The sequence below is a fragment of the Panthera leo genome, chromosome A2 (genome assembly GCF_018350215.1).
Source record: "Panthera leo isolate Ple1 chromosome A2, P.leo_Ple1_pat1.1, whole genome shotgun sequence".
In the NCBI taxonomy this organism is placed as follows: Eukaryota; Metazoa; Chordata; class Mammalia; order Carnivora; family Felidae; genus Panthera; species Panthera leo.
The window spans coordinates 39,840,384-39,857,682 of NC_056680.1; the positions used below are offsets into that span (position 1 = coordinate 39,840,384).

At 43.4% G+C, this 17,299-nt stretch overlaps 1 protein-coding gene across 1 annotated transcript in view; it reads left to right on the top strand.

Moving 5' to 3' along the window:
• The window catches only part of GXYLT2 (glucoside xylosyltransferase 2), a 93,913-nt gene that overhangs the window by 10,977 nt on the left and 65,637 nt on the right, over positions 1-17,299 (top strand). The window contains exon 2 of the mRNA XM_042927315.1: positions 11,482-11,674. Within this exon, the coding sequence (XP_042783249.1) occupies positions 11,482-11,674 (193 nt within the window). The remainder of the gene's footprint in view (positions 1-11,481; positions 11,675-17,299) is intronic.

Consider the following 17,299-nt stretch of genomic DNA (forward strand, 5'->3'; position numbering starts at 1 on the left):
ACTCTTGGAAATGGATGCTAGTAAGAAACACCAAAACCAGAAGCAGATGTCCACTATAATCAGTATGCCCATTTTACAGATGTGGAAATTGAGGGTTAGAGGTGGTTAAAGCATTTGCCCGAGATGGAGCAGCCAAGAATTTGAAGCCAGGCCCATGTGCTTTTGAAGTCAAACTGCTTATCACCATGCTGTCCTTGGGAACAGATCTTGCAATTTGAACTACTCGATTGCTTTCTAGAATCCCTTTGAAGGAGATCCTTTGATAAAGTCTCTCTTTATTTTCAAAGATTTTTTGTATTTGTAAGGGAAAAATAGGCTATAAAAATTATCCCTTAAAAATGTCTTAATGTATTTACATAGTTATATATACACATTCACATATATTGAATGTAACTCTGGAAGGTTATTCCATTGTATGTTAACAGTGGTTATGGAATTGGAATTATGGTGCCCCCCCCTTTGGCTTGTCTGTATTTAAAATTTTTTCTGTGATGAATGTTTGCATTCCTTTTATAACTTACAAAATAAGTTAAAATATATAAATTATAAAAATTAAAAATCCCTTATTGGCCTGAGGCCTAGGAGGATGAAAATTAAATGCAGAGACCATTTCTCCTCCCCTTAAGTTGGTGTTTCATGTTCTTTTTTCGGAAATGGGCTACAAGTGTCCGTTTGCAGAATATGTAATCCTCATTCTTTTCCCTCGTATGTCACCAGCCATTTATTTATCTCAAACTAGCACTGCTAGTTCATATTTTACCATCTCAATAACAGCTTAATTTGAAAAGAAGAGGGAGATGGAGAAATAGAATCTCTTGTGTGTCAGAAACAATCATAAGGGGAACAAATGAAATGAGAATTAGTCCAGGCAGTATCACATATTTAGAGGGAGAGGAATATGTATAAATACGTTTGTGCATGATGTCAGGTAATGGCGGATGCATGGGTTACGAAGGCAGAGTTGGTAAAGGTGTGCATTGAGCATCCTGCCCGGGGGGGCTGTGCATGGATCGGGTCTAAAATCCTATCCAAGCTCAGATCACTGAGTGTCGAGCCCTGAGTACAGATAAAGGGTTTATTTGCCCGAAGCAGGCTCCTTTTCTAGATCACTGGTGTATAGTTCCAAATAGAGCATAATGATGAAATAATTTTTTGAGAGAATCTCAAAAAAAAAAAAAAAAGCTCCAGCTTTTCAAAGTCCAGCTTCCTGAGTCTGAATCCTTGCATTGCCACTTACTCACCATAAAGGAGGTATATGTGTCCAAGGGTTTCTAAAAGCAGACACGCACACATATAGACATATAGATAAGATTGACAACTTCAGGCTTTGAACATCTCCTATGTTTTGGACCTAGACTTTGTTTAGGAGCACAGCCATATTTTAGATATTGTGATCCAAACTAAAAATATGCTATTCGTAATCGAGCATACTTATCAAATAATTGTATTATGCACTCCCCCCCCCAGCAGTTTTTTGGCACTGTGTACACACTATTCATATAATAGCATGGCTTCAAGGCAAACGTCAGCTTCTCTGCCTATCGTGGAAGATTAATGATACTTGATTTAACTCCAAACCATGGGTCATTAAAAGTGATTTAACTGTTAGCACGGTCCTCAGCGTCATGTCTGGGTTTCTAAGTGAAGGCTGTACTCACAGCTCCAGCAGGGAAATTTTTTGTCAGGGGACGAACGTGTTCCCAGACCTGTGGTTTGCAGGGAACTTTATTAGTGTCTCTCACTGCCAACATGTAACGTGGATATAATTACCCATTACCAGACTCCTTCCAGGGGCTGAATCGAGGTGTTTCCACTTCTAAACTGCCACTCTGGCCTCATCTGCAGACCTTCTGCAGGTTCCAAATAGCTATGGTTTCATCTGGAAGGATTCCGCTTGGGAGGGAATCTATTCTTCCCCTACATGTGATTTCTTCAAATTCATCTTCTGCCCTTTTTCCCCCCAAAATATTTCTATATTTCCTTCCCTCTTAAAACAAGTTACCAACAGCACGGTTTTAGACTGTATTTAAAATTTTTTTTCTTTCTAATGTTTATTTATTTACTTATTTTTGAGAGACACAGAGAGACAGAATGTCAGTGAGGGAGAGGCAGAGAGAGAGGGAGACACGGAATCCAAAGCAGGCTCCAGGCTCTGAGCTGTCAGCACCAAGCCCGACAAGAGACTCGAACCCACAAACTACGAGATCATGATGTGAGCAGAAGTTGGATGCCCAATCGATGAGGCACCCCTGTGCCCCAGACTGTATTTTGAAGAACTGGGATTTTCTGCGAAGCTTCCACTGCTTGTCTGTATCACAGCATCAGGTTTATCTGAGTTAATTTAGCTTGTCAGTTCAGGAGAAGCCCTGGTAAGAGAGGTAGCAAGAGACAGCAGGAAAGAGGGTCTGAGTGCAACCAATTACTTGCTTTAATAATTCAGTGTGTTTTGCAGTAATAGGCTACAAAGTAAATAGTGCTACACATAAGTGCCGTATTTCATTATTTATACACTCCAGAAATTGAAGTTTAATTAAGTCACACTCCTGAGACTTTTAACGATTAAGGAGACGCCTCGTGTCGGACAGTGTGGGGCTGGTGAGGCAGCTCTCCCTCTGAGCCTTCTCCGAATATCATTTTTCGTTTGTACAGGGAGGGGTTGAGCCAGGACAGTTGAGGCAGTGTTTTCCAAACTGCAGGCAATCCCGCATCAGAGCCATCATTCTTATAATATGGCTCTACTACCATTGCTAACCTGAAACATTAAAAAAAAAAAAATTGTCATTAAACATCAGTGATTTATTTACTTAATTAATAGCTTGATAGCGATACAATCCAAATACCCTTTTGAGGTGTACAAGACAGTGGTTTTTTAGTTTTTTTGCAGAGTCGTGCAACCATGACCACATCTAATTTCAGAATATGTTCTTCACCCAAAGAAGAAACCCTGCACCCAGTAAGCAATCAGTCCACATTTGCCTCTTCCCCTAGTCCCTGGTAACCACTAATCTGCTTTATGTCTGTATGGATTTTCCTCTCGTGGACTTTTCCTGTGTATGGAATCATCAACATGCGGTCTGCTGTATTTCCGCAAGGTTCACACTTGTTTAAGGTTCATCCATGCTATAGTTACGTCACCACTTCATTCCTTTAATTGGCAAATCGTTTTCCATTTTATGGATATGCCACCTTCTGTTTGTCCATTCATCAGTTGGTGGACTTTTGGGTTAGACTCTTTGGCTATTATGAATAATGCTGCTGTGAACCCTTGTATACAAGTTTGCGTGTGGATGTATGTTCTCATTTCTCTAGGGTAGATAACGTAGGACTGGAATTGTCAGGTCACATGGTGGCTCTGCGTATAGCCTTCTGCAGCACTGGGGAACTGTTTTCCAAAGTGGCTGCACCATTTTACAGCCCCACTAGCAGTGCGTGAGGGTTCTAATTTCTGCACATTCTAAGTTTATTCATTTATTTTTGAGAGAGAGGTGGGGGAGGGGCAGAGAGAGAATCTTAAGCAGGCCCCGCCCTCAGGGCAGAAGCCAGTGTGAGGCTCACCATCGGTGAGATCATGACCTGAGCCAAAATCAAGAGTTGAGCGCTTAACTGACTGAACCGCCCAGGCACCCTCTTAGTGTATTTATTTTAGGGGAAACTTTTCTATCGCGGCCATGGATTGTAGGCAGTAATGTAAATAAGAAATAATCATCAAAGGAGACACTGAGAAGATGAAACAACGTTGCGCATTTCTAACTTGGCCGTTGAAGGTTCTGTATCTGAGTTCTGCTGTCTTTTTAGTTGAAAGGGAGGATTAGGCAACATTAGAAAGCTGTTCAAGACATGTTAGCACCAAGCTGAGACTCTCTCATTGACATTGTTGAAAAAGAGCCGGAAGTGGAATAGCTTTCTCACTCAGAGACTCAGAGTGATTTGATGCGGTGTCTTAATGATAATTGTAACTGACACATCACCCTCTAGAACATGCGGAATTTGGAGGCACAGATGCCGTATGCAAACCCATCTCATCGTGTTTCCACAGTCGGCTCCATGATTATGTCATACAAATACTCAGAGGTGTAGGGGATCGTGTTTGTTACATTTGGGGGGGGTTGTTTTTTCTCATGGTATGGTGTTTTCTAATAACTCTTGGGTAAATTTGAGAAACTGTCAAGGTTACTACATTCTTGATAGGATGATGACCCACTAATGTCATTTCTGGGAATGTGGTCAAAGGACATAATGAAAAGAAGAAAACAGAATGTTGGCACCCACATGTTTAGTGTCAGACTTTTTTTTTTTTTTTAATGTTTATTTATTTTTGAGACAGAGAGAGACAGAACATGAATGGGGGAGGGTCAGAGAGAGAGGGAGACACAGAATCTGAAACAGGCTCCAGGCTCTGAGCTGTCAGCACAGAGCCCGACGCGGGGCTCGAACTCACAGACCGTGAGATCATGACCTGAGCTGAAGTCGGACGCTTAACCGACTGAGCCACCCAGGCGCCCCCAGACTTTTTTTTTTTTTTTTTTAACGTTTATTTATTTTTGAGACAGAGAGAGACAGAGCATGAATGGGGGAGGGTCAGAGAGAGGGAGACACAGAATCTGAAACAGGCTCCAGGCTCTGAGCTGTCAGCACAGAGCCCGACACAGGCTCGAACTCACGGACCGCGAGATCATGACCTGAGCTGAAGTCGGCCGCTTAACCGACTGAGCCACCCAGGCGCCCCCAGACTTTTTTTTTTAAATACGACAGAACAGTTGGAAACACCCAACAAAAGGGAAATGCTGATAAGCTGTGGTGTTTTAGTTGGAGGGAATAGTAGAGAGGCAGTGAAAATGATGGTTCTAAAGACTTAGAAAGTGACAAGAAGAATAAAAATCAGAAGAGAAACATAGAATATAAAATTGAAAACAAAAAAAAATTGAATGCATACTATTAATATAGCTGTGAAAATATGTATTCAGTGGAATAAAGACCAGGATATAACATGTAAAAAGTAGTCATATAGGGCAAGATCCTTTTTCATTTACCAACTTTAATATTTCAACACATCTGTTTTATATTTTTTAGTTGGAAGTGTACATTGTGTATTTTTTCTGATCTTTTTTATTTTTTTTATTATCAGGTTTTTTTTTAATGTTTATTTATTTTTGAGACAGAGAGAGACAGAGCATGAACGGGGGAGGGGCAGAGAGAGAGGGAGACGCAGAATCGGAAGCAGGCTCCAGGCTCTGAGCCATCAGCCCAGAGCCCGACGCGGGGCTCAAACTCACGGACCGTGAGATCGTGACCTGAGCTGAAGTCGGACGCTTAACCGACTGAACCACCCAGGCGCCCCTGATCTTTTTTATTTTTTAAATTTTTATTTATTTTTGAGAGACACAGAGCACGAACAGGGGAGGGGCAGAGAGAGAGGGAGACACAGAGCTGGAAGCAAGCTCTAGGCTCTGAGCTGTCAGCACAGTGCCCGACGTGGGTCTCAAACCCATGAACTGCGAGATCATGACCTGAGCTGAATTCGGAGACTTAACAACTGACTGAGCCACTCAGGCATCCCTATTCTGTTCATTTTTTTAAAGATAGAGATTTTTTGTTTACTTACATGGCCTTATTTTGATGGTATATAATGTGCCCTTGATATAAATTAAAAGGAAAGAATTTGTAACCACCAGCAGAAATAAGATTTTGGAAGAAAATAAGCAAAAACTGTGACAGAGGATAAAAGGGAGGGTGTTCCTTTGATGAGGTAGTCAGGGAAGCTCATCCTGCTGTTTAAAAGAAAAGGAGGATCTGAGCAAAGGGAAGAATATTCCAGGCAGAGGACACAGTTTGTTGTAAAGGTCCAGGATGTGAGCATAGCACTGGGTGTCTCAGGTAGAAAGAAGGAAAGGTGGTGGGTGCAGAGGTCACGAAACACAAGGGTCAGGAGGCTCGAGCATCTTCTGAACAGTGGGTGAAGTCCTCAAGAATGCTAGCAGGGATTGGTGGGGGGAGGAATTCTGTGAGTGAGGAGCTAAGTCTCAGGAAGCTGGGAGATGCCAGCAAGAAAGAGAAGGTAGAAGAGTTTTTATCTACAGACTTCACTCTGAAGACACGTGCCATGTCTGGGTGTAGCAGTGAGAAACAAGGAGGACACCAGTCCTCTTATTGCCCCGGGGGCTCCCAGGGCAGGGGAGGAAGAGCAGCCTCCACTTGGAGGTTCTGCTGGGGGGGTGGCATCCTCACAAAGCGGCCATGTTTTCATTAAGTCAGGATGCGAAGAGAATTCCCTAAGGAAAAGCTGAGCATAGAGTGGGTTTTCCTGAGTGCCTGGAGGGAGAGTTTGGGAGAGAAAGGGGAGGTGACAGGTCAGCTCAGATCTTTAGTTCTTGGCTATAGCTGAACTATGGGTGGTTGTGGTACAACTGTGTTAATAAGCAAGCTCCAGGATCTCTCCCAAGCCCCACTGATTCGGAATCTCTGGGGTGTGGAAGTTTGCATATTAACAGGCACCTAGCATGACTATAATGTGCAGCTGGGTAGGGAATCCCCTGCGCTAGATGCTAATTGGTATCTCTTCCAGCTATAAAACTGTAAGAAGGATGAGCCTTTGGATCAGGGCCCTAGCACTGAGCAACAAGGAAGAAATGGATTCAGTGAGCATTTCAAAAGCTGACTCAAGGTGAGAATATGAAAGAGGTGGCGCTAGTCAAAGGGGGTTGGAAACATTTTTAAGCCCCACATTAGGACTCTTTTGTGGTTGCTACACCGTAAGTTTGTTTCCATGTGGCTTAAGTAAAAGGAAATGTATTGGCTTAAGAATCGAACTGTATCCAGTTATGGTCAGGGGCACCTGGAGGCAAGTATTCAAGTAATGCCAGCAGACATGTGACCCCACCCCACCCCCATCACCTTTTGGCTCTGCTTTCTACTGTGTTGACTCCCATTCAGATTCTACCAGTGTGGTGGCCAAGATGGGTACCATCAGTTCCCACCTTCGCTGGAAGTTCCTCAAAATCCTGGACAGCAAGTGTCTACTCCAGTCTCCTTTTATAAAGTATAAATAAGAACATAGTTAGCCATCCGTCAGAACAGTGTTCCGTTCCCTATCACCCATTCCCTGCCCAAACTCTGTAATTCAAGGCGTTAAGGAGTTTTAGGTTCGTAGACTGGACTTGCTTGATCCTCAAAGGTCTCAAGTGACATCGGAGAGGTGCTGAGTGCGTCATTGGTAGGAGCTGGTGAAAGGCACACCATTTCAGTGCCCTTAAACTTGACTATTCATTGTGATCACATGACAGAAATGCTTACTACCTGAAGCCTGAGATTTTTAATGTAATGTGAGAAGTAAGAGAGTGGGGGCAGCAAAGGTCTCGTTAATCCCAACCACTGATACTTGACCTGCCACCAGGAGAGGCCTTTATTTTTCTTTTTTAATACCTGTCACCAGACACCAAGAAAGAATGCAGTCCCTAGCCCCTGCTTTTTGTACTGTGCAGTCCCAAATCATGGAAGTCTGCAGAGAGTAGCCTGTAGGCTGCAGAGGAGGGCAAGCTTTTTTTAATTAAAAAAAAAAATTGTCTGGACACCTGGTTCAGTTGGTTAAGTGTCTGACTTCGGCCTGGGTCATGATCTCACTGTTCGTGAGTTCGAGCCCTATGTCGGGCTCTGTGCTGACAGCTCAGAGCCTGGAGCCTCCTTTGGATTCTGTGTCTCCCTCTCTCTCTCTCTCTTTCTCTCTGTGCCCCTCCCCTGCTCGCGCTCTCTCTCTGTCTCTCAAAAATGATAAACATTAAAAAAAATTGTCAAGTAGTTTGGGCATACAAAATAATACAGATATTAACATAATGAATTTCTGTGTACCTAGCACTCATCTTAAGAAATAAAAATTTAGGGGCACCTGGGCAGCTCAGTCGGTAGAGCATCTGACTCTTGATATCTGCTGAAGTCATTGTATGATTGAGCCCCATGTTGGGCTCTGCACTGACAGCCTGGAGCCCGCTTGGCATTCTCACTCTCCCTCTCTCTGCTCCTGCCCTGCTCTTGCTTTCTCTCTCTCACTCTCAGAATGAAGAAATAAACTTAAAAAAATTTAAATCCCCAGAGATAACCACCATCCTGCATCTGATGTTTATCATCCTCCCGTATGTTTACTTTTACTACATGAGTCTGTGAACAACACAGAGTGCTACTTTGCTTGCTTTCAAGCTTCATCTAAGGTATTATTCTTTTGAAAGTTGCTTTTTTCCTCTTTGGCTATGTGACATTCTGGTTTGTTCATTTTCACTGCTATGTAGTATTCCTCTTAAATACATTATAGGGGCGCCTGGGTGGCTCAGTCGGTTAAGCGTCCGACTTCAGCTCAGGTCACGATCTCGCAGTCCGTGAGTTCAAGCCCCGCGTCGGGCTCTGGGCTGATGGCTCAGAGCCTGGAGCCTGCTTCCGATTCTGTGTCTCCCTCTCTCTCTGCCCCTGCCCCGTTCATGCTCTGTCTCTCTCTGTCTCAAAAATCAATAAAAAAAAAAAAGTTAAAAAAAATTAAAAAAAACCAAAAAACAACAAAAAAAAACACATTACATATATTCATGTTCTCCTTTGCATGGACAGCAATGTTATTTTTAGTTCTTCACTATTACAAACCGGGCTGCTGTGAACATTGTTGCATGGGTCTTGTGTAAATGTAAAAGATTTCTTTAGGTTACATATGTAGGTGTAGGACTACAGGGCTGGAGGGTGTATGCGCATCTTCATTCCTCCTAGACATTCCCAAATGGTTGTCCAAAATGTTTGGGTCAACTTATACTGCCCCGGTTCTTTCTGAGCTGTCCCCCACACTCATATCCACTCTGAAGCTTGGATGATCCAACGTTTATTTTATTCCTTAATTTTTGCCAATCTGAAAATAAAATGGAATCGCTTTATTGTTTACATTTGTATTTCCCTGATTACTAATGTCAAAGCCTTTGTTCAAGCAGAAGCTCAATATGTAAAGCTAAACTGGACAGAATTATTTGGAACGGGGCAGTATTTCATATTTAAGGTAGCTATGCTATTACATTGACTGTTTTCGAACCTTTGGATGATACCTGTGCTCCTAAATGGAGCATAATTTCAAGGAAACGAGTTTTCATTGAATCTTATCAGTAGCATATTTTGGCCAGTCTTTTGCATGATTTGTAACTGACTGTGATTTTAGCATTATCTGTGACACAGCCTTCTGATCCTTTTACATAAGTTATTGGGAGCTGGCTTCAATAGTAGGTATGAAAACCCACCCACAGGGCTCAGGAAGGGAAGACATCAGAGTCCTTATGGCAGGGGTCCTTGAATTTACCAGACATGCTCCTGATTGTGTATCTTTGCTCTCACTGTCTCCTCTGCCTGGAATGCTCCTCACCCAGAAATGCCCATGACTCATATCCTCACCTCCTTCAAGTTGTCGTCAGATCTCACCATCTTAGTGAGGACGTTCCCAACTTTGCACTGCATAAAAATATCTACCAGCCCATCGGCCACTCCTGTATCCCTCCCTGTTCAAGGGTATACCTCCTTCATAGTCCTTATCGCCGGATAACTTTCTATATAAGCTATTTAGTTACTATTTGCCTTGAGTGCTACTTCCTTCTTTGTCTTTCCCCTACCACCTTGACAGTGTAATTTCTTCAAGGGCAGGCATCTATGTCCGTTTTGTTCACTGCTGTCTTCCTGGTACCTAAAGCAGTGCCTGGCGCATGGTAGGTACTCAGTATAGATTTGTTGGTTAATAAATGGCCTGAAGTTAGCAAGAAAAAGAGCAGAGGGGAAAATTTCTGAGAGACACGCACAGAGAGAAAGAGAGAGAGAGAATACATGTGCCAAGACCTGGAGACAACTCAGCAGTCTTCTGACCAGAAGTGAAAATGGATGGAAAGTATGAATATGTGACTGTGGCCACGGTTATGAAGGGCTGTCCACCGAGGCTGGAGGTGCTGGAGGCAGTTGCTAGAGATGTAAATACGAGCCATGATCATCATCACTTTGGACTCAATCTTGAGGGCAGTCAGGAGCCCTTACCTTATTGTAATCAAAAGAATAACACAATACTAATTGCATTTTAGAAGAACTTCACTCTGGTGCCAACAAGAAGAAATCAGAGGGTGGGAGTTAAGGATAAGACTGGAGGCAAGTGGACCATCTAGGGAGCTGACAGAGCAATCGAGGTGAGAGAAGATGGTGGCCTCATCAGGTAGCAGGAGGAGGACGAAGAGAAGAGGACAACATTGGAAGATGCTTGGGACATCTCAAGTGTCTTCCTGTGATCCCTGAAGTCAGTGGAATCTGAGTGTCTCTCGGCATCTGGACTTCGTTGAGCTTCCCCTGAGCATGCTCGTAAGTAACTGAATTGGAAAGCTGTCCGGAGTGCCCCACCCACATCTTCACCTCTCCTCTTGATGAAAGAAATCTGGAGCAAGACTTCCATTATTCAGCAGAGCAGTGGATAATGGAGCAGTGCACTGATTGGACTCGAAGCTTTTGGAAGGAAGGTAGCATTCCTCGTCCAAGTTTCCCTGGCCTCCAACTCTTTTGTGCAAGTAAATTAGTTTCATTTGTCTCAGGGCACCTTTTCCAGGCCAACTCCTTCCAACTTGCCTGCGAATGTCTCTCAGTGGTGTGTTTGAGGCTTGGCTGCGTCTCCTTGTCTGGAACAAATCTTTTATTACAAGGAAATAGCTGGATGATGATTCTGGACTCTTGGACCCTATTCCCCTCTCAGCTGTTGACTCAGTATCTGATACCTTGGTAATTTTCAGCTCAACCTGCCTCCTCTCCTGCCTGTTTCTCATTAATACGACTTACATGCTGGAGGCTGAATTTCAAGTCTACCACCTCAGGAATCTTGAGCGAGACAGTTAGGATTAACACCTGTTTCTTCAAGACTTTCCGAGGATGTGATGGAGGCACATATGTTCTTTTCTTTGCTCACCTCCTGGACTCGCATGGTTTTCCTTTGGTGCGGTGGTCATGCATTCCACTGCAACCTAAAACCATCCAGATGATGGAAGTATCATGTTGCTCGTTTCACATGGGAAAGCCACGACCCACCCTTGTCTTGTTCATGTTGCGTTCAAATCTAATTTGCGTGGCCTCTCTGAGTGTGAGCACCACAACCCCTGTGTCAGCTGTTGAAGCTTAGCAATGCTATTTCCAAACATGGGCCATTCGGCAGGCAGCAGGCACTCGACAGCTGAGTGGGGCAGAAAAAGTCTCAGACACCTAAGGCAGGCCAAACAGTGACTCATGCTGCTATTGCCAGGATAAATATGGGAATAAATGGTATTTTTCTCTAAGCAGGAAGAATTGTCAAAATGCTTATCACTTTATAAAATATAACAGATTGTGCCTGTTCATGTTTTGAAATGTTCCAACTATTCACTAGCTGGGTTGTTTTGGGTTTTTTTGTTTTGTTTTGTTTTGTTTTTTATGAGTTTAGTAATAGCTTTAACTTGTTTTTCCTCTTCCTAGGAGGCCTGGAGAACTCAGGAGTTTCCAGGCTGTGCTGCCTCCAGAGCTCTGGATCCACTTGGCCGTGGTGGCCTGTGGCAATCGGCTGGAGGAGACACTGGTCATGCTCAAATCAGCTGTACTCTTTAGCCACAGGAAGATCCAGTTCCACATCTTCACAGAAGACTCTCTGAAGCCCGAGTTTGAGAAGCAGGTGAATGTGTATAAATGGCAGCACCATGTTCCTGAGTGCAGATAGACTGCATTTTGGGAAATGCATATCCTGGTTGCTAATGTATTTCTGCTGTGGACTCAGCTGTGTGGCCATAAACTCTTGACTGTCAGTCTTACTGTTCTTACTTATAATGCGGGGATCATTACACTTGCCTTACAGAGATCGTAAGGGTTCTATGTGATGATGCCCTTGAAGCCCAGGGCTTGAGCCTCTGGTGTCATTAACATTGTTCTTATTTGGGGGACAGGTAGCTTTTTAAAAAAATCTATTTATATATGTTTTTTGAATGACAAGTAATAGATGTTCAGTAAAATAAATTCAAATGATACAGATGTTATGAATTAAAAGGTACGAGTCCTTGCTACCCTCAGTCTCACATAAGATACTATCAGAGTTAATGATTTTGAGTTATTTTTCCATGTTTTTTCATGTGCAGATGTGTGTGTGTGTATGTATGTATCTGTGTGAGTATATGTATATGTGTGTACATGTGTATTTGTATATATAAACATCTGCATGTTTGGGGAGCTATTCCTGCCCGTGGGTCCTATCCCTGTGCTTTAATAAAGTCACCTTTTGGCACTGAAAAAAAATTAAACATCTACATGTTTAACACATGCAATTGTATGTGCCTGGATTCAAGTATGTTTCTTTTACAAAATCAGAGTTATTCTCTATGTGTTGTTCTGGAACTTGCTTTTCCCCCCTTAAAACCATATTGTCAGCATCATTCCAGGTCAGGACTCAAACATTCTTACCTCTTCTCTTCTGGTGGCTGAACAGTATTTTGTTGTATATCTGGATCCTTGTTTATTTGACTTTTCCTACAGTGAGGAACAAGTAATGATTTTTTACCAGTACACAAGGAGAACTTTGGAACCACCTCTTGTCCTCAGTCTAGGTACATGTGTGACTTTGCAGACCAAACTTTGCTTTGTCTCGGAAGTTTTCTCTTGTGGTAAGGCCTCAAGTACTGGGAGAGTGAGACCCTGTTTTGCTCTGTGTCTATTGACTGGGGTCAAAGCAGGGCGGCCTCCTGTCGCCAGGTTGGCCGTACTAATGAGAAATGCCAGAGAGTCATGTTGAGCAGAGAAAGGCTAATAACAGAAAGCTAGAAAACATGTTAGGTTTCCTAAAGAAAAATGTCATCTTGACATCCTCACCAAGGGAAGCCAAAGAACAAATAGTCTTGAAGCTTTGAAATTGATTGGAAACTGCCTTGAAAAAGATCTGAGTCAAAGGAAGGGAAAGGGGATGGAACACACATGGTTAGCTGCTCTGAAGCTGTGGGGACAGGAGATGGTGATGATGGTGATGGTGATGGTGATTATCATCTATCAAGGGCTTCTGATTTGTTTCTTTTTTTTTTTTTAATTTTTTTTAATGTTTATTTTTGAGACAGAGAGAGACAGAACATGAACGGGGGAGGGGCAGAGAGAGAGGGAGACACAGAATCGGAAGCAGGCTCCAGGCTCTGAGCCATCAGCCCAGAGCCCGATGCGGGGCTCGAACTCACGGACTGCGAGATCGTGACCTAAGCTGAAGTCGGACGCTTAACCGACTGAGCCACCCAGGCGCCCCAAGGGCTTCTGATTTGTGATGTACTCTTCTTTAACCCTTACGGGAAGGTAGCACTCCTGTTTCTGTTTTGCAAACAGATCATCGAGGCACAGAGAGTGTTAGTGGTTTGCTCATCAGGTGTCAGTTCAAGGTCACAGACTCAAAGCTCCGTGAGCCTAACCACTGTACCGTACTCCATCTCAAGCTAGTAGGCAGAAGACTCAAATGCAAACCTCACCTCCACTGTGCACCTTCTGCTTGATCTCCAGCAAGCCTGGTGGCCTTTTAGAGCTTCAGCTTCCCTGTTTGTAACTTGAAGCTAGTAGCATTGATCAAAAGAGCTAAGGTATCTGGAATCAGGATAGGCTAGGTCAGGCTGCTGTAACACCTCCTGAAAAGCTCAGAGACTTGCCTTGTGCCTGCTCCATGTTTCACACAGGCACTCAGGTCTGGGACCGAAGATGGCAAAGACTGTTCATGCTCTTTTTTTTTTTTTTTTTTTAAGTTTATATATATATATTTTTTAGTAATCTCTGTACCCAACGTGGGGCTCGAACTCACAACCCTGAGATCAAGAGTCTTACGCTCTTCTGACTGAGCCAGGCTGGTGCTCCAAGACTATTCATGCTTTGAGTTGCACCTGCTGGAACATTTGGCCTCTAATGTTCTTGGGATGCCATACAGGAAAGAGAGAGACAAGTGCTTCATGACTATGCATTTCACTCCCTAAGCTTGACAGCGATGTGAGTCTTTTCTGCTCACATGTAACTGCCCAGAAGCAGTCACGAGGCTCACCCAGCGGCAAGGGGCTGAGAAGTGCTCAGTGTGCAGGAAGGGAGGATAAACTAGCTGTGGGCAAACTCTAGCAATGTCTTACACAATATCCATCTAACACGTATTTCTTGAGTACCCACTGTGTGCTAGAGGCTGGGACATGAGACAGAGCAGAACAAACTAGACTTGAACTTAAAAAAGATGAGGGGAAGGAAGATGCGTGTATGTACAATTATGTATATGGGGCAGACCGTGTTTTCCAGAGAAGCCCCAGCACCCCCACCTTGTGTTACTCGCATCCTCCTGTGCTTCCCTCCTTCATTGACCCAGGATTGGCCTCTGTGACCAGCAGCATAGGGAGGATGCGATGCAACATCAGTTCTGAAGTTAGGATTTATTTATGTATGTATGTATGTATTTATTTATTTATTCATTTAATTTATTTTTTTAATAAATTTTTAATGTTTATTTATTTTTGAGACAGAGAGAGACAGAGCATCAGTGGGGGTGGGGCACAGAGCGAGGGAGACACAGAGTCCAAAGCAGGCTCCAGGCTCTGAGCTGTCAGCACAGAGCCTGATGCAGGGCTCAAACCCACAAACAGTGAGATCATGACCTGAGCCGAAGTCAGACACTTAACCAACTGAGCCACTCGGGGCCCCTGAAATTACGTTTTAAAAGGCACTGCGCTTTCTATCTTGGTCACATTCACTTTCCCGTTGGGTCACTTGCCGTGGGGTAAGCCACTTTCATGTCAGAGCAGCCGTTGTAGAGGTCGACATGATAAGGATTGAAAGCTGCTTGTAACACACGAGTGAGCTTGGAAATGGAAGGTCCCGCCCCATGAAGCCTTCAGATGACTGTAGCCCCAGTCACAACTTGGACTGCACTCTCATGAGCCACCCAAGCCAGAACAGCCCAGCTTACAGAATTTTGACTCTAGGAAACTACGTGAGAGAATACGTTTTTGTGGTTTTGAGCTACTAAGTTTTGGGGATAACTTATTATAAGGTAATAGCTAATGCATACACATCTACTTATGTCTTACATATGTATGTATGTATAAAAGAGAGTATGCTAATGTAATATTCAGGTGACATTTGAGGCTAGGGCATGGAAAGGATACAGCTTCTGCCTCACTCTTTCTTGGGTTACCTGCCCCAGGAACCTGGCCAACATGTGAGGAAGCCCAAACTAGTCCATACAGAGGGTTCGTGTGGAGAGGCCTGCTCAGAGAGGAGCTGAGGTCCCCAGCACGTAGCTAGCCTCCACTGCCAGGCATGTGAGTGGACCAGATTTCAGATTCTAGCCTCCAGCCTTTCAAGTTCCTAGCCGAGGCCACAGACATCATACAGCAGTGTAAGCCATCCTTCTGTGCCTTGTCCGAACACCTGAGCCGTGGAATCTGTGAACATAATAAATGGTTGTTTTACACTGCTAAGTTGGGGGGTAATTTGCCATGAGCCATAGTAATGGGCACATTATAAATTAGGAACTGACTTGCATGGGAAAATCATTGAATTTGAAAAATCATTTGAATTGCTCTGATGACTTTATTCCTTTGATGGCTCATTTCCTCAGGTCTTTGTCAGACCAGTGAAGCTCAACTAACAAAGGAAATTGTACTAGGGTGCTAAAAGACAGGCAGGGCATATGGCCTCATCCCTTTCTCTCCCATGCAAGGATTATGGTGCCAGTTTAGATTAAAAAACCTTGTCTCCTATGTAAGTTACAGAACTTCTCTCAGTCACAATTTCTTCACCTGTATCGAAGGGCAAATGAATCTTACTGTAGAGCATACTTGTGAAGCTGACTCAGATCATCTATTTATTCTTTCATTCCACGAAGATTCTTTGGAGTATCTCCAGTATGTTGGGCACTTTGTTAGCTCCGAAGTAGTAGATTAGCAGCAGTTAGTCTGTGTGAAGCCACAGGAGATGCCGGTGTGCAGGGGCAAGTTACGCCTCCCTCCTCGAAAGTGTCCCTTACAAAACCGAGGCATTGTGGGAATATCCAGTTTCTTGTGATAACTTCTGGTGAAGCTCAGGGCCATATATCTTAGGGCAAAACACAAAACAAAGTGCCAGTTGATATCATGACTCCTCTAGAAGCTGTTTTATGGGTGAATTCTACTATATTTAAGTAGACTTTAAAAAATAATTTTTTAAGCTGTGTGAGTCCAGTATGTCTGGTGATATTTACCAAGTATAATATAGATACTTAATATTTTGGAGTTTCATTTGGTCTTGTCATCTCCCAATATAGAAGCTGAAAATGCCAGCTGGTTGATTTCCTTGCCTCTCTAGGCAACTCGCGAATCAGACGTGTGCTTTAGGCGTGCCTCATCTGTCAGGAAAAAGTGGGACCCGGAAGTGGGGATAACCACCGTTGCATTCTGGTGATAGGTAGGGCCAGTGGGATGGCAGCCTTCTTGGTGGGTGTGGTGTGTGGTTCTGCCACAGGAATAGGTGTCAGCAGGAACTTTCAGTGGCTGGAGTTCAAATACATGCATTGATTTAAATGTAAAAGGACTGAACAGTCCAGTTAAAAGACATAGATTGGTAAAGGTAGATAAACCCTTCTAGAAGGTAGGATCCTAAAGATCAAGGAATCAAGGGAAGCAACAGACCATGGGACCTTCCCATTCCCCTTCCAGGGCTGATTTTGGGCTGTTGTGCCGTCGCACAGTTGTACTGAGTGTTTGTGCCCGGTGTCCGTTCTGATGTGTCAGTGCAGTTGTGCTGGGTATTTGTGCCTGGTTGTGGCTTCTCATTGGTCAGTGCCCTTTATAAATCAGTTATTAAATCCTTTATCACTCTTCCTCTTTCTCATTCTGAGATTTCCCTCCCATATATCCATCTCAAAATTGCAAAGTTATTCATTTTTGAAGTTTATTTATTTATTTTGAGAGAGAGAGTGCGTGCACAGTGTGTGCGAGCTGAGGAGGGGCAGAGAGAGAGAATCACAAGCAGGCTCTAGGGAGCCCAACACAGGGCTTGAACTCATGAACCATGAGATCATGACCTGAGCTGAAATCAGAAGTCAGATGCCTAACCAATTGAGCCATCCAGGTGCCCCTCTTCAAACATTTTTATGTGACCATATAAACATTATATGTACATTGTTAAAAAATCATAAAACTATAAAGGAAAAAAATCAACCTTCCTATTAATGGTCAGGGAGAGCAATTTTTATGTATTTATTTATATTCTTTTTCTTTTCATATAAACATCAGAAATGAGATCGTATCCTACATTCCCTTTTATACCA